Here is an 18,855-nt window from a genome sequence, read left to right as displayed (position 1 = left end):
CTGTTTATTCAAAATATTACACTGAAGCCAAACACTGCCAGAAACACTCACTTTCCCAGGTTTTATGACGGTTTTTTTCAACACCTACTAGTTTTGACAACATCAGATCAAAAGGTCTGGCAAAGGTCCCCTCCCCCCTCCCGTGTTCCCCCTAAAGGGATCGTGGACACCACTGCTCTCGAGGACTGATTTAGAGGGGCGTGCCTCCCCTGAGGTTGGGGCAATAGGGAAAACGCACTGTTCAATAGAAAGAATAACAAGTATGCTTGCAGCAGAATGCCTAAAATTTGGCATCCACTGGGAGAACATACAATGTGATATGAGCCGGTAACAATAGAAGCATGAATATTATGAATAGTTAAAATTTGAATTTTCATGGACTGGATATGAAGCTCCTTTGCTACAATAGGACATTTGCTAGTTAACTTTCAGGAGGGAAGCTAAACAAAGCTCATATGTTTTACATTTAAATAGCAACGTTTTGAAAATGATTTTCGTTTTATAGGGCCGCTAGTGGGTGTTGTTGTTTGGTTTTTTTAATGAAACCACACACACGTGTGCGCAGAGAACAATACGTTGTAAATATTAACAATGGCAAGTACAAAGACAGCCGATGACACTCTGGAGACCACCATTGTTGTTTTTGTCCGTGTGCTTGTCCATGTGTAGAATATCTACTATGACCGAAGTGCCCAAGCGCTGAGGAAAAGTTGCACTTTTAGCAGCTCCGAGCACTATTGTCGTGTAAAAGGACATTCAAAACGTAATATAAGTTTTGCATTTTCACTTCAAAACCTTAGACTTTCAGCACTGAAAAAGGCCAAATAACTGAAGCCTCATATCATAGGGCCTTCTAGGGGCAGAGACGAATAAATGCCACAGCATTTTTGGGAGAGCTCCTTCTGAAAATATATTAGCTGGGTACAGTTCAAAAATCTTCCTGACAAGACCTCCCAGACAAGCATGGAACTCAAGCTGTCTTCATGGTTTGAAAATATTTTATTCAGAAGAATTATATCGGTATAGGTATTTAGCTTTTTTTTTTAACTTTAAAAATCGTTGGCTTGGAGGGTTAGTTCTGGTATGTTTCAGTTTTACAACATTTTACTGGATAAGTATATGCACAAGTCCTCCACAAAGAAACCCTCTAATTATAACAGAGTAATTAACCCCCTTCACGAGAAACGCTTGACGGTTGTTGCTCACCAATGAAGTAGGACAGTAGGATAGCGAGCAGGGCGGCGGCTGCGATGGCTGTCACTGCGGCACATTTCCAGCTGCAGTACTTGGACGGCTTCTTTAGCTTGAAGGCGGATCGGGAGAAGGTGTTCCTGGGCAGCAGGCGAGGGGGCGGAGAATACACGGTTCCCGAGGTCAGAGGGTAACCGGGAGAGGAGCTACTGAAGAGAGGGGTGGTCCCTGACGACGTCTTGAACAAGAAGTGCCTGAAGACAAGAGAAATGGCACAAAAAAGGTCATTCCACAGGTAGAGCGAGATGTTAGCCCACTCTCATTCCTTTTAATAAAACAAGAGGTTAAAAAAAGCTGTGGTGGCTCTGAGAGAAGGTAAACACAGCAATCTACCATCCAATCACAGTCTGGATGACAGGGTCACATATGTGCAAGCTTCTGTCCAATTTCTCTTTCCGATCAACCCTTCCTGCCATATGGGTTTGAACATCTTTGAACTGATTGTGTCTCCAATTCAGCCCTGTTCCAGTTCAAGGTCTCTTTTTACCCTCCACCTGCTTTCCCCTCATATTTTTCCCGGTGCCCTCGCTTCTCTTCAGTTCACCCCACTTACGATGCGCCTCGTTTCTGCTCTTGATGGCTTGGCGAGGATCGGTGCTTTAGCCCCCCCACCGCGATCCCCCCTTCCTGCCCTCATTGTCCAGGTGGGGTCAGAGCTCAAAAGAAGATAAAAGAGGGATTTGAACCATCATCCCTTTGCTCATATTATCCATTATCCTCTGCTATCACTGCACCTGCTCACCTAACTCTTTTCTTCCATCCGTCTTTTTATTTTTCCATGTTATCTATTTTCCACTGCTGCTACACTCCTCTGGTTTCTGTCTTTAATAATGCCTTTTCTCATTCAACCCTCACAAAATGTTCCTTCCTTCATTCAGATTCTCTCCTCTCTCATCTAACCTTGAACAAACACAGTTTCCATACTGAGGAAAAGAAACCAAGCAGTTGAAAAATCTTTAAAGGACGAAGTGACAAAAAAAAAATAAAAAACAACAAAACAAAAAAAAACTTTTGCGAAATCTTTGTTTTTTGTCTATGTTTTTTTTTTTAATTATTCTTTTCGCAGAACACGCTCAGCACATACATGTGGAGTATGGAACAGCCACTAGAAAGATCTCAGGTAGTAGGACAGAACAAAAGCCCCTTTGGTGACTGCAACATCTTTGAGGAGGCAGAGGAGGGAAGGTCACTCCACTGCCTCAGAGATGACTGCGGAAATAGACTCTTTGTCTGACACTTTGTGTGTGTGTGTGTGTGTGTGTGTGTGTGTGTGTGTGTGTGTGTGTGTGTGTGTGTGTGTGTGTGTGTGTGTGTGTGTGTGTGTGTGTGTTTCTGTCTTTGTGGATCTCTGACCTTGACAGTGAAGGACATTTCTGCAAAGAGAGGAAATTTGATCGGGTCTTCAATTCCTCAAAAGTCAGTTTGAGACTGAGGACACTTGTGATATACTGTCATGCTGTCACAGTCCATCTGTAAGCAAATAATATATTTAAGCTCTAACATGCTCCCAAGCAGCCTGAAAAACAATTGGACCAAAAGGAGGTGAGCAAACTATAAGCTTCGCGAGCTTGACCTTACAGTAATCAAATGATCTTTCAGGAGGAAACCAAGAAAGTCCAGTTTGAGAACAAACTGAGGTTGCTCTTAACTTTCTTGTGGACACAAGCTTCACATTTAGTTTTGTGTTTTGCTTGATTTTTGTCTTTCCTGTTCATGGAACACTTGTTATAGCTTGTCAGATCCCTCCTTGCTCCTGTAAACCTGTCATGTCTCCAAAAACCTCCCCTGCGGCCCCACATTTTTTTTGTTTGTTTGTCCACCAAGTGTCACACCCGGGCGTTTCTCTTTTATCCTGCTTTTCCTGCTCCCTCTGATATGTGTACGTGGTGCCGAGCTCTCCCCTTGTGTTAATTAACCCTGTCCATGATTGTTCCAGCTCTGTCTTGTTTCCCTCTCAGAGTGTGTGAGAGTCAGTGTCTGACCTTGTTCTCCTGTCAGTTTGTCTGTGGCATTTTTTTGTTTTTCTTCCAACTGCATCTGTTGTTGTGTTATGCCATGATTTCATCCAAGGTTTGGTTTTGCTTCACAGCTTTTGATGAGTTTTAGATTTGAAGATGTTTTTGTTTTGAACTGCCTGTAACTTGGTGCTTCTCATGTGACCCTGACACTTTATCTTGATTGAGGAGATTGCAACCTATTGAATAGTTTGTTAATATAGTGTGTCAGTCTCCAAACAACATCTGTGAGACATAATTACAATAAAACACACAACACATATTGTGCTACAAAGTTAAGTTTTTACATTATATTGGGCAATTTAGGTATAACATGAACATACCAGTTCAAATCCGGCTGTGGATATTTCTATGTTTCGTGTGTATGATCTCCTCATATGTGGGTTTTCTCTTTATTGCATTGTACTGTAAACTTTGAAGTGCCTTCTGAAGACACATATGTTCTCTTTGGCTTTTAATTATAGTTGAGCACTAAAAACCTTGATATATGGCACTGTATATCTTACTCTGTATATTTCCTCACAGATTACGTATTGTTCTTCATTTAAGCTGTAAAGCCCTTAGGTTGTTTTTAAAAGTGCTATATAACTAAAATTGAGTTATGAATAATATCTTACCACTTCATTGGTTGGAAATATGACAAATTGCGTTGTTGTGTTGTAATAAACTTTTACCTTATCGTGATACAGTATATTCAATTACTTGCTCACAATACGTAAAAGTTTGGCTCTCTGTAATATAATCTGTCGAAATGACAGACAGCCTTTCAGATTTGCTGTTATTGTTTAAAAAAAACTTTCGAAGATATTTTCATATAATGACTGTAAATGCCTACAAACCTAGGCTATTAGAGAATGTGGGGAAATGTATGGTTTTCTTTCTCATTGCATTATGTATTTGTGAGGATACCAACCCTTCAAAATAAAGGGTAAAATATCCCGGCCAAAAAGACGCGAGTCACTGGAGAGAGACACAGTTGACTTACAAGGTTTTTCTTTGTCAAGTGACGTCAACTAACATCCAAGACGCCAGATTGGTCTTGACTGTCCCTTTAAATTTAGACTGGGCTCACATAACCAGTACTAACACACCACTGGTGGTGATGGGAGGGGGTCTCTGTTTAAAGCAGTACTTGACTTTACTTTCTGTGGTCTCTTCTCTTTTCTCTAATCCTTTTGAAGTCTTTAATCGCTGCTGTTTCATAACTGTGCATCTGTACATGTGTCTGCTCATCTGAAAACAGTTGGTGAGAACAGGTGACGAGCTCAGAGCATGAAGATTTGGTTTGGGAGCACCGTTCCACTCTTCATCAATTATTCAGCCAGTCTGTGCTCGGTCTCTCTCTTTCTTTTTCATCATTTCATGCTACTGATTGTTGGAATGGTATCCAGCTGGATTCTCCTCTTTTCTCCTCATCTACCCTCCTTCCTCTCCTTTAAACCTGCCAGGTATGCGGCATGACACTGGGAAAAATAGACAACAAAGACAGGGGGGGCTGAAAGAGCACCAGAAGATGGCACGCAAAATAAATATGAGGTTATTGTCTAAAAATACCACAATGTCACCACCGCCAGTTTTATTATGCATGCATGATCCTATAAGCCTCCAAATGCAAGAATGCACATAACTTGTATACGCACAGATATACAGACTCTCGTCAAGGTCAAGCAGCATGTGTCGATGTTTCAACTCAATTTCACAGCCACAGCCTTGATGACAAGGCCAGAGGTAATTAATTACAATACTCTTAATGCATGTATCAACTCAAGGACAGAGGAAGATGGTGAATTGCTCGCATTCTTTGCAACACAATCGGCATGATTTGATGCGCTGGTATGTATTTGAACTCGAGCACTGAATTAATTTCATTTCCTGCCTTTCTTGTTTGTGTGCAGAAGCTCCACTGTGAGCTTAGTGTGGGATGGGAATATGTCTATGGGCCATACTAATTACGAGTAGGAATGGAAAGTGTCTAATGTGCTCTGGGGAGGTAATTGACATTGATTTATGTTGCGGAGGACTATGGAGGGGTTCTATCATAGCAGGCAGCCGGCAATCACAACTCTGTATCATTAGGCCGGCGTGTGTGTGTGCTTGTATGTGTGTTTGTGCTTTTGTGTCTGTGAATATTGTGGGATTTTTGACAGTGGTCCAGCATGGAAATGTCACACATAATTAGAGAGAAGCTGACAGAGATCTTCCTAACCGGCACCAGCTACTGTCATGCATCCTGCTGTACACATGCAACACACACGCATACACAACCAGCGAAAATTAACTCACACACTGACACACATTCACATAGAGCCAGACATAGGCGCCTGCCCACGCACGTGAACTGATGTGGGCTTTCTTTCAAGAGATCGCCCTGTACGTGCTACCAAATGTTTCATTTGCATCCTCGCAGAACAAACAGACATCGGAGGAGGTTGGAGATGAAAGCTATAGTGGAGACGACAACCCGAGAAGAGGACAGAGGATGTGTTTTCACTCTCATTCCAACCCTGTTCCCCATCGAGAGAAGAGAGGACCTGGACAATTAACCACAGAACAGAGAGCATGCTGGGTAATTAGCAGGAAGTCAAAGCTCGCATTCCCCTTGAGCAAACACAAACACACACACACACACACACGCACACACGCACACACGCACACACACACGCGCGCGCGCACACACACACACGCGCGCAAATACGCGGTATTCATTTTCTCAGCTCTCACAAACATGTGGTTGCTTCAGCGAGAATCATCAGATGTAGAGAACAATTAACGGAGGTCAGTTTGGAACAGGGGTGAGTGAAAACCAGTCAGATCTGAGAATGAAACAAAAGGCTCGGGGAGTGCAGGATACTCGGGGATGGCAGAGTGAGAATAGTAACCTACTAAAATTGTAGCACGAATTTCCCCGGCAGATGGATACAGCCGAGTGGGCATTCATTTGCTGAGTGTAGCGTAGATGAAGGACATGGAACAATACCGAGGTTGACTGATGTTTCTCGAAAGCACATAAACACACAGCTAGTAAGCAAGTCTCTTTGATTCTATCCACAAGCGGGAATTGCTCCCTCACAATACTGTATTCTATCAAAGTGCAAAGTTTCAACTGACATTAATGTCTGTAAAAGTGACAGGAAATGTGATTAAAGGTTTTATATGCTGTTTTTTCCACATGCATGTTCTGCAAATCTGTGACTGTGAGCTGCATGCATGGGTGAGTGCATACCAATCAGCGATAGCCCAGCCCAACGTCACTTGTGTTTGGCACCAACTCCACCAAAATAGGTGAACTGGGGAAAGATGATGGATGGATCGGTGGATATGTGTGCTCCAAATATTGTCTCTGGGCATTTAGGAGTGTCTAAACTCAGATGCTTCATCATTCAAAGGACGCGACCTTCTTAGTCTTCCAAATAATGAGTCCACTGACGGCTGAAGAGTACGCAGGGTGAAGCTACCGATACTGGATGGTCTATAGGGAATTACAGGCCATGCAGTTGTCGCCCAGCAATCAGACATCAGAACTATGAGATGGAGAAGATCTCAATGAAGGCTGGATGAAGTTGTGTTGTTCAAAACTGAATACCAGTAAAACAAATGGTTGCAAAAAGACAAATAAAAAAGCCCTGAACGGAGCTCAAACTTAAACAGGAAATGGAGTAATAGACAGACAACCTTAAAATAACCTCAATCTTGCCTATGTCCGTGATGGCTTGTAAAAAAAGTAGAAGTTGTCTGTGAGTTTTGACTGCTTATTACTTTCTTAGGAGGAGGCAAAGGATAATAGACCACAAGGACAATTTAATTTAGGAACTGGGACCCTGATGATTTGTAGAAAACATCTTATTTGTAAGGATAAACCATTGGAATGGGGGAAAAAAAAAAGAGCCAGACATATTTTTGAGCCAGCATCCCGAGGCTACTGGTGGCATTGCAAGGCAACACTGCAATGGCTTTCGCCTCGAGCTGTGATAGGTTCCACTTGGCATTGTTAAACTTAAATTTACTTCTAAACTTGAAATGAATTCCAGAAATAAATCAAATTGGAGAAAAAAAAAGTGCCTTGTTTGTCAGGGTAGTAGTTGTGCATTGAAAATATTGGACATAATGTTTACTCTATGTATTGGCTGTATGCTGTGATCACTTTTACAAGTCGAGTTATACAACACTGGCTCACAGTCAGGTGCACAATATAGTGCTACTTATAAGGCAAACTGATCTCTCCTCTGTCCTCCATCTTTTCCTTCACCCCTGGTTCCCACAGGTAGCATCTCCGTATCTGTCCTCAGAGTAATGCATTTGAAAGTAACCTATTGTAGCCCCCCCCCCCCCCCCCCGCCCCTCTCGTCTCCTCCTTCCCAATAAATTGAGATGCTGCAACCTTCCCAGTGATCTTATTTCTCCCACAGAGTTGTGGCCCACAGCAGAGCACGCATGGGGTGCAAGGGGAATGTCCTGAGATCACACGGAGAGATTGAACCTGGCATCAGCTAGCCAAGAGGCTCCAAGGGACCGATTGGAAATCAGGTGCCTTCTCACAAAATGCTTCTACACATGTACACACATGTGCACAAACATTCACACCGAGAAAGGCATTCTTCTTCGTTCCCTCTTTTACCCCCCCCCCCCCCCCCCCCTCCCACACACAAATGCACAGATACACACACACACACTGGCACCAGCTATCTATAGTCATTTATCTCACATCGGTAAATGTATCCATGTTCTATGAGCCTCAATCTCCCTCCTCTGCCTTTCTATCTTCTCTCACACACACTCCCCAAAACAATCTCCTTCAATCACCACCTCTCTCCGCTTCTCTCCCTTCTTCTACCTCTTTATCTCTCCCTTCTCTCCCATAAACCATTCCCTTCCACCCCCTCCATCCCCACCCTTCGCTCTCCCGACTTATATTTCTTCGCTATATCACCGCTCCCTCCGTCGTCTGTTTCTATCTCTCCCCTTCTCTGCCAGTCATCCGAGCCCCGGGGTGTTCTTAGGTGATCAATCTTCATCCTCTCAGCGCCGTCACACTATTGGGTCACGCCGAAACGCACACTGAGACACACACAATCACGTGCACTTTACTACAAAGAGTGGACAACAAATGCCAAGATTTACATATGACTCCAACGAGGGACGTTCACGCACACACACACACACACACACACACACACACACACACACACACACACACACACACACACACACACACACACACACACACACACACACACACACACACACACACACACACACACACACACACACACACACACACACACACACACACACACACACACACACACACACACACACACACTCCCTCAGAGGAGCAGGTTGCTCATCACATCTTATAGCTTCTGGTTATAATGAGAGGGTGACCGGGCTCTTGCCAGCTCTGGGATGGTGTGACTCTCTGGCTCTGCCGAGCTGGCTCAGACCCAATCGCTCGCTCCAGCAGCTCCAGCCAGCCCATCCAGCCTCCACCATAGCCTGGACCAGGAAGGAGGACTCGAGCTGAGCTGGAGGGTGGAGCTGGATACTCAGTGTGCTGCTCTGGCCTTCGTTTATCGTGCCAGGCTCCAAGCCATGCCCAACCCCACCACCTGAACATGACGGAACATTGGCACCACAGGGGGCTTAACAGTGTCTGTGAGACGGTTCCTTTAAATTTTTAAAGATCACAGTCTCAGAGGAAAAATGATTCATAGCTTAATTTTTGTTGCATTTAAGAGCACTGCGTCAAAATCACACACAAAAAGGACAACAAAGGCCGGACTAGCAGTTGAAGCCAGAAATACCTTCTTTTTAAAGGTATAAGTGTTATTAGTTTGCACGATGTCCCCTTTTACCCATCATGCATTCTGGCACAATGCATCAGCACAGGTTGAGTAGAGCCCTGAGATCAGTGGAGCTGAATTAAACATAGCGAGGACTCATAAATACTGCACGGGGCCAGCACTCAGGGGAGCTTCCCTAGGCCCATCAGAGCTGGAAGCCCCAGCGCCCAGCAGGAGAAACACAACTACAGCTTGCTGAGTAAATGCTCAGAGAGCGCTGGTGCGCATGCTAGAGAGCATGTAGGCAGTGTCCCTTTCACTGCAGGCCTCATGAATAGTAATACCCTGCATGAATGCTCTGTTTGCCCGGTAAGTGTTCTTTGTGTACTGGCAAGAGCACATGTGTAGCGTGTGAAATGGTTTGTATTTCCTGCTCTCTCACTCCAGGTCGCATGCATGACGCTGTTGGTACACGTCAGCGTTTCATAGGTGACGATGACACATTTTATCGAGTCATCGCTCAGATTTTGTCTTTGTCTGTTAGGTCTGTGGGTTCATAAGTACATTATAAAAATATTGACTCATGTGGAAAGGCGTTGGGTGACATTACATACATTTACATGCTGTTCTGCTGTATTGGGGTTGCTCAGTGAACTAAAACATACAATAAATGAACGAATCTCTCACAAATGATGTGGAAAAGAGATGAACTGATGTGAAAAGTTAAGGTCACATTCAGAGCGTTTACACAACATCTCTGCCTCTGTGAGGAATCAAACAAGATCAGTGTCTTAGGTATTCATAGAATCTGCTCAAAATAGAAATCCAATACAAAGGGAAGACAATCAGTGCAATAAAACTAATATCACAAATTTCTTACATTAGATTTGCACTTTTTATTAGCTCTTAAATATTTTGTTTATTTACTTTGCTCTGTCACACCTGTGGTTTTGTGCTAAACTATATTTATTAAAATTGTATTTACATTCTATTCAACTCGAGAGATGTATTTTAATTCAATAGGTATCCATTTTTAAATCACACTATTTATTTATATGTATTTTTCCCCCCACACACACACACACACACACACACACACACACACACACACACACACACACACACACACACACACACACACACACACACACACACACACACACACACACACACACACACACACACACACACACAGCCGTTCAGCACATCCGTCCTTCTGCTTTCTACACAAATCGCACCATGGATATAATCAACAATGATACAACAAATGGACAGATAACCCGAAACAGGCTTCGGGCCAGCTGGGGGAAGGCGCGAATAAATGTTAGGTGGGTGTAAAGTAACAAAAGCTCACAAGGGGCCCACTCACGACAGCATTTACAGGAGCAAACCTCTCCACACACAAAGTCTGTTAATTCCAGTGCAATTGTCCTGATAAGTGGATTCACTTGTGGAGGCAGAGGAATTTGTGTGGTCCGACAATTCTCCACATCTGATGAAAAAATACAGGAGTGAAGCTGTGCGATTTTACTTTTTTCGGGTTTTTTTTGTAAAAGATCTGCACATCCCTGTGTGACTGTTCTCAAACCTAACAGGCCTTTGTTGCAATGGAGAGTTCAAAGTCGAGCTTTCATCTAGACTGTACTGCACATTTCATCTTTACAAAATGCAGCTTTTTGGAGAATTAAAAATCTTCTCAAAAACCCCCAAGGAGAAGTAAAAATCCACCTCTTGAAATAATACCAAGCCCTGAAAGTCTGCAGCGCTGAAATTCCTACGCTATTTAATTCACAAGGTAATAAAGTTCACAATTTTCCAATGTGACCGTGGCCTCAGTCATGTTTTTGTGCTCGTTTACACTGGCCTGCCATTGATTTGCTCCCATGTCACTAAGAAGATTGCTTTCCTCTTTTCAAGTTTGTATTCTCAACATTCTTTGTGTAACAGCTTTCAGGTCGGTCTGATTGAGTGAAAAGTTCCCCATCAGGGCTTCTTATACCGCACGGCTCCTCTTTTCTCTCTCCGCCTTTCTGCCTGATACAATCAAAGTGTGCTCACAGGAATGTAGTTGAAGCCGCATGGCTCTGACCTTTCATTCCTTACTATTGATCACTCAGCTTATTCTACCACTGTGCTTACTGTAAGTGGCTCCAGCTATCAGCATCAAGCAAACCCGTCAACTGTAAAAACATGAAAACTAAAAAAAAAAAAAAAGAAGAAGAAGAAATGAAGGAGAACATATTTCCACTGACCTGGTCTCCAGCGGGACGTTGCTGTTGAGCACCCAGCTGTCTTGTAATTGGACTGACTCGGGGGTGGTGGGCCCATCTCCGGTGCCCGGAGCCGGGGCGTGAATCGGGTTGCGTCCGCCTCTCAGAGTGTTTCTGTTCAGGCTGTTGGCAGACTGGTGGGACAGAGTGTGGTGGTTGTGTGGTGGTGGCAGTGGCGGCCGTAGTGTGGACTGACTGTGGTGGTTGGCAGCCCCTAAAAGACAAAAGAACGGAGAGGAATTTAAAAGACATGCACTCAGAGAGACTCACGGAGAGTTCACACATGTTCCTCGGTCCAGACTGAATAAGAAAAAAAGAGAAAACTCTGGGTATTTTTGGCACTGGCAGGGTGAAATCCCGCTACTTACAGGTTAATGAGCAAGACCCCCAACTCTTGATCCTAGCATGTTTAAGAGAAGTAACTTCCTCAAGGGGATCATTACAGTTATTCTTCATTCCCCAACTTAATTTATGCAACAGCGTGGTTTGCTGAGTTAAACGCAAAACAACCCTCAGATTGGAAAAAAAAAAGAAGAAAATTCAAAGGGCTTTATCAGAAAACACAACCAATCAAGCTCCTCAGCGAGCAAATGACTTTATTAACATTCTGCTCCTCCAGACAATGCAATCACTTGGTTCAGAGAAGGTGTCATCTTTTCAGTTGATAACTTATTGAAGGAGGAAATTCCAACTAAATAGAACGTGAAATTTGGTAAAATTGTCTTCTTGCAATTTGCTGTTTTGTCGATTTCCACCTCTTTTTTTTTATAGGGTCTTCAATTCATGCAGTTCTTTCACTTGCTTTCTCTTATTGTTTCATTTTTTTTTTTTTTTTTTTTTTGCAACTAAGGAAAGGTTCACGCGAGCGATATTAGAGCACTCAGCACAGCGTGCGCCCTCATCTCTCGCTCTCAGACTTGGGGGAACATGTCAGCTAGAATCCAATACCAGTCCTTCCAACAATGAGCTAATGGACTGTTGAGTGAGAGAGCCGAAAAAACAAACCCGAATGACTCAGATGAGAACACCCATTCACGCATCCCCTCTCTCTCTCTTGCTCTCTCTTGCCCCTTCTTTTTGCGTGTCAATAGGGGATTTGAGCCCATCTCCATAGAGAGCGTCTCTGTAGGTTCGCACAGAGAAAATCAATAAACCACATACGATACCTTGCAACAGCGCTTCATACAACTGCATTGCTTGCTCTACATTAGCATACTTCATGTTCCCTTGTTGCCAGGTGCATATATGTATTCACAGCGTTGCTGGTCAAAATTAATTACAATAAAAACGGGCAAAAAGAAAAAGCATGCGGTGATTATAAAAAAGAGAGAGAATCACATAATGACAGTCTGCACCTTTGTTCCACTGGTGTCTGAATAGAAGTGTCGAGATTGCTGCAAAACAGAAAGCCATTGATGTTACGTACATTCAAAATTTTGGCTTTACAACATAGTTTGTTTTCTTTTCATCAATGCTTTCCATTGCACTTTCATCATTACTTTACACATCTGAGCGTGGAATACATTATGCCGATTGTTTGTTCTGCACATTGCTGATCTCGTGCTGATCAAAGGTTGGAGTAAGATGTACATATGCACACATACATGTGAGGTGAAAACAACAAAAGCAATTGCTTTGTCAAGCTGTGTGATCACACTTGGCCTCTTCCATTTTTCATGTCTTTTTGGTCTTGAATTAGATAAGAAAAGAAACAACGCGCGCAAGAGAGATGTGTGGATGTGTTACACTTTCCTGTCTGTTTGTTATTTTGCTTTGATATTTTCTCGTCATAAGCTTTTGAAGAGGCATATGTGACGTGTGCACAAACAAAACATCAAGTCAAATGCATATTGCAACACATTATGCACATAAATCCAATCAGTAAATGTATTTATAGTGATGTTTTCTGGCAAGTTGGCTAAAGCCTGAGCCTCAGAAAAGTTGGTGCGTCGTACAAACTATGAACAAAGATAGAATGCAATTATGTGCACTGTTGATTTCAAATTTGTTGCCAGCAACATCTTTCCAAAAAGTTAGGACAGATACAGTATTACCTCAGATGCTTTATTAACAATATCTTTTATGCATAGCGGATCCAAGAAGATTCAGTGTCATTTCGGACATAACTAAAGTTATTTGCTTTCTGTCTGATCTTTTCTCTCTTACCGTCCTCAAACCTCAGTCTTATAAAAAATGTGTTTGAAGCCCACCGTGCCCCCCAAACCCCCTCAACTCTCGCAATGCCCACGCTTCATCTCACATAAACTCGTGATTTTTGATTGAACGTTACACTTCCTGGTGTTTTTCACATTATAAGATATTATTTTTCCAACCTCATAGGATCGACAGAAAATTAAAAACACAACTTATTTCCTGTTGGTTAGATCATTCTAACTTGAAACATCTGTTCAGTTTTCAGTGTATTTATAGTCTGCAGTTGTAACAAATGTTCAAAGCTAGTTTTTTTTTAAATAAATACTGTAAACCTATTATTATATACATAAGAATGAATCAAGTTCTGAAGATGCATGATTTAATTATATCTTAAATTTTTTTAATTTAAATTGTTTTAAAATTTAAAATTGTTTTATTCTCTATTTATTTCTACTTATCCACAATTTAATAAAGTAATATGAATACATTTATTTTGCATAGCGCTTTTCAGGACACTCAAATACACGTCACAAGGCAAAAGACAAAATCAGAAGCCAACACACTGAATAAAAAGCAGGTGTAGAAAGCAGGTGTAAAAATTTAAAGCAGTTAAACATTAAAAGCGATCTTGAATCGGTTTATAAGAGGGATTTAAATGTGTGGAGGTCGAAGCAGTGTCAGATGGGAAATGAGAGTGAGTTCCAGAGGGTGGGAGCTGCAGCAGAAAAGAATATAGATAAAATCATAATGGAAAAAGGCATTCCCTTTACTCCCAGATATTCCCTTTGACCATGTTTCTTCCATGCTTTCTCGATACTGGACTTCAGCTGCTTAACAGTTCAGGGTTTTCTTGTGTCTTGTTCTCCTTCCAGAATATTTTTAGCCCTCGGACTTCTTAAAGACAGACCCATGCTGTGGCAAGTCATGCAGAATGCGATGTGATGGTTTGTCATGCTGAAATAAGCAAAGACTTCACTGGCAGAAAAAATAAATAAAAATAAAGACGTGGAGATGGCAGCAGATGTTCCTTCAGAACTTATAAATATTGTTCAGCATTAATGGGGTCTTCGGAGATATGTATGCAAGTCTTCAATGCCCAAAAGCTCTTATGTAACCCCATACGATTGCAGCTGCTGGCTTTTGAACTTTGTGCTGATAACAACCTGATTTCTCCTTGCTCGCTTCAGCCCCGAGGACACAGTGTTCACCATTTCCAAGACATTTTTCAAACTTTGATTCAATCCGCCCCAAATGAGTTTAGGCCCACAGAAAGCAGCAGCATCTCTGCATCTGGTTTCATCTCTGCATGATTGAGTTTGAACTTTTCTTTTTCATGGGGGCAGCGGTAAACTATGCTCAAAGATAATAGCTTAAAAATGTTCCCATGCCTATGCAGTGACTGTATTTAATGCAGTGCTGCCCAAAGGCCCGGGAATCACAGCCGGACGGAGGGACATATGATTGCCTTCAGAGATTAAGCTGAATCTTTTACTAATATGTACCACAAATGGAAAAAAGGGAAAGAAATTCCCTCAAGTTCTTTGCAACTTTACGCTAAGGAATTTTCTTCTTTAATTTTTGTGCTATTTCAGTCTTCAGACAAAATTCTGAATCGCTTTTCATCTTTACTCCTGAAAGACTCAGCCGCTCTGGGCTGCTCTTTTTATGGCCGTTCACGATAGTGACATCTTGCCAGTTAACCTAATTAGCTGACAAGTAGGCTCCTTTTTCATAGTGGTACAAAAAACTTTTCTGTCTTTTGTTACGACTGTCAAGGCTTTTTGACTTCAAATGATAGAAAGGCAAATATTTTCGAAACGATTCAGCGAGTTTCTCATCCAGTATGGCGACGCCTATTGTCAATGTACATTATTGTGCAATTCACATGTTTTCTGAATTGTTCCCTCGTTTGCGTCCTCACACAAATGCTCAAAGACCCAAGAAGGGTGTTTAGAGCAGATAAAGCCCCCAGAGCACAACTCCAGCTGTAACGTCAACCAGTGTGTCAGGTGACCCGATTCCACGGTGGTACCACTGGGATGTCGGTGACACCAACATGGCCACCAAGAACAGATGCTCGTGAAAGGAGAGAAGAGCAGATGAGGGGGCAGGAGACGAGCGATGGATCGAGGTCCGACCTTCAGCGACACAAAACATCTGTTTGTGCGTGCAAAGATGCTCTTGGGGGAAACATATACTGTACATGCATGCATAAACTTGTGCACACTGACACTTGCACACCTGCGCAAAAACTCTTGCATCACATATGCAGAGCGGGAATTGTTATTAAAGTATGCAGTGAATTTTATTTGTTGTTATCCCCTTCTTACTCCTCTAGCTTCTTGTACAGCCTCATTTCTTCATGATCATTGCTTTCCTCTCTTTCATCTTGCTTTCATTTGCATATTGTTTGTGTCCTTTGCCGTAAAGCACTTTGAGATAAAGCTTGTTTGTTAAAACCATTTTATAAATAAATTTGACTTCCCCCCCATCTGCAGCACCCCCCATAAACGTGAAATAGCTCCTGCTTCTATCTGCATAAATACTTTTATGTAGTCTGAGCATATCAACAATGCACTCAACAACTTGAAGACATGGACACAGTCCCAGTGATGCAAAAAATAAAGCACACACACACGCACGCACACGCACACGCACACACACACACACACACACACACACACACACACACACACACACACACACACACACACACACACACACACACACACACACACACACACACACACTAAGGCCACGGCAGTTCATGGAAACCTAGGGCTGAAAAACCATGTATTCCTCTTCCATACAAGGTGTGTCATATATTATTCATCTGAATTTGAATGGAAAAAAAAACTGTTCAATATTTATACCAGGAAAGTGAACAAAGCCAAAAAGGCCTGCATTTTGGTACGCAGATTTAAACGTGGGAGACAGTGAGCTGGTGTGTGTGTGTGTGTGTGTGTGTGTGTGTGTGTGTGTGTGTGTGTGCGTGTATGCGTGCATGTGTGTGTGTACTGTGCATGCATGCGCGCGTGTGTGTGTGAGTGTGTCTGTGGTCATGCATCTACAGTCCTCGTCCTACACCACCAGGAGATTGTATTCTTTAGTTAACATTACTGCACCAGGACTGAGTCACATCCTGTACTATTGCAGCAGCTCTCATATACCACTAATTCTAATAGAGACATTTGGCTCATAAACTCAAAGAGGAAAAAAAAATCCCATTATCTATTATTTGGAAGCAAATTCTACAGCAAAGCGTCGGATACTGTCAAAAAGCGTTAATTCTGAGTGGATAGCTGTGATGCATTGCACTTATTTTCCTCAGAGCAGCCTGGGACCACCAGAGCTGTCATGTACTGTTTTTGTCACTGATCTTAGTCGTTGAGGTTAGATTAGCTTGGATTGTTTCTTTTAGTCTTCTGTCTCTGCAGCACAGCAATGTCAATGGATTTTTTACTTATACAGCACATTTTCACTGCTTCACTGTCAGTCACATTCACCCATTCACTCACACAGACACCAACCACTGCTGACAGCTGCTCAAGGAATATTGTGTGTGTGTGTGTATGTGTGTGTGTGTGTGTGTGTGTGTGTGTGTGTGTGTGTGTGTGTGTGTGTGTGTGTGTGTATATATATATATATAGCTTGATGTATATATGTATATATGTATATATAAATCTATGTTAGATAACATTCTTACTGTTATATTTACATATATAGTACTATTTTTAACACAGAAATACTATTATAATACATAACTATCAAATATTGGAGAAGGGGTAGGATTTGAAAAGTTGAGGTCTTCCGACCCCTTTTCTGGTATGCTCATCAGATATATGAGATAGGTATGTGTGTGTGTAGGTATGTATGTTGATAAGTAGGCATGGGTCTAATTAAACATAGATTATATATTTTTTGTATGACTATGCCTTCACAAGATATAATTTATTTATCTATAAAATGTATTAAATGTCACATGACTGAAATGAATTAAAAAAAAAAAAAAAAAAAAAGGACGCCTCGAAATGTGAACCAGCGAAGACCGCAATGGCCATTTACACTAAAATGGCAGAAATACTGACAACGATGTAGTGAGCATGCCTCGGACACTAGTGGGGGCTGTTGTATGTTTTTGTAATTAAACCAAACACACATGCAGAACAATACACTATAAACATTAACAATGGTGAGTACACATACATTCATATGGACAGACAGAATTGGGTTGCTACACTAAAACTACCAAGTACCAGAAGCAGTTATTAAGAAAGAAGACAGGTACCGCTTCAAAATAATGATTGTCGCCTAAAAGAAGGCCATTACTAGGAACTGGTTAAGAAGTGATGCCCCAAAAACAGAGCACTGGATGGTCAGTAATGGAGGAGATCTATGCAATGGAGAAAATTACTTTTCATCTGCGAATCAAAGCAGGTGACTTTACACAAAAATGGAGGAAATGATCATTATTCAAAAACAAAGACAATGCCTACTCAACTGACCGAGAATTTATATGCCCGGTTTTGTATTACTTTATGGCTTTGTCTGTGTTTTGTTTTTGTTTTGCTGTCTATATATAAACAAAACTAAATAAACAGTTGAAAAAAAAAAACAAACAAACCACCAAGTCCCAGGAGAATATGTACTGGGAGTCATGACACTGTGTAGTAAAACATTGTTGTTATTCGACATATACTTATGTGCAGAAGAACTATTTATTGTCATTGTTGTTGTGTCCTTGGGCAAGGCATTTTACCTCCATTGGTTCGTATGAATAGGTATGAATGGTGCATGGGTGTTGGTGGTGGTCGGAGGGACCGTAGGCGTGAAATGGCAGCCACGCCTCTGTCAGCATGCCCCCCCCCCCCCCCCCCCCCCCCCCCCCCAGGGCAGCTGTGGCTACAATGTAGCTCACTACCACCGGTGTGACTGGTGGGAATGAATAATGGTTTCTGTATGCGCTTTGAGTCACCACGAAAAAAAAGCACTAAATAAATCCAAGCCATTATTATTATTAAATCTGTATAGAAGATGGATGGGTGAATGAATCAATATTTGCTGAATACCGTAGTTAAATGTCTCCTAACAAATGCCTCGTTCTTGAACAGCTGCAGAAATAAGTGGAATAAAAAAAAAATCAATTTCATTATTTGAAAAGTCACACAAGAAGAAGTTCAAAAAAAGTCTCTTAACATGCGTCGAAATATTTATGATCACAGACAAATGACTTGCTATTTTTCTGCTCTCGCCTGGGAGATTGATGCCAAAGAAATTTGTTTTCACGTTAGACTTCAGCTCCATAAAAAAAACCAAAAACAAAAAAACAATCCTTTCAGCTTCCTGAGAAAATACAAATATGTGGAGAAGTGGGGGTCCACCTGA

At 42.0% G+C, this 18,855-nt stretch overlaps 1 protein-coding gene across 1 annotated transcript in view; it reads right to left on the bottom strand.

The window, feature by feature from the left end:
• tenm2a (teneurin transmembrane protein 2a) overlaps nucleotides 1-18,855 on the bottom strand; it is a gene marked incomplete at its 5' end in the record, with an annotated part of 179,522 nt that overhangs the window by 48,450 nt on the left and 112,217 nt on the right. Inside the window, 2 exons of the mRNA XM_080502497.1 lie at nucleotides 1,207-1,445; nucleotides 11,299-11,530. Coding sequence (XP_080358623.1) covers nucleotides 1,207-1,445; nucleotides 11,299-11,530 — 471 coding nt within the window. The remainder of the gene's footprint in view (nucleotides 1-1,206; nucleotides 1,446-11,298; nucleotides 11,531-18,855) is intronic.

The sequence above is a fragment of the Blennius ocellaris genome, assembly GCF_963422515.1.
Source record: "Blennius ocellaris genome assembly, chromosome: 9".
NCBI lineage: Eukaryota > Metazoa > Chordata > Actinopteri > Blenniiformes > Blenniidae > Blennius > Blennius ocellaris.
Note: the sequence above shows the minus strand (reverse complement) of the source record. Positions and strands in the feature narration are given on the sequence as shown.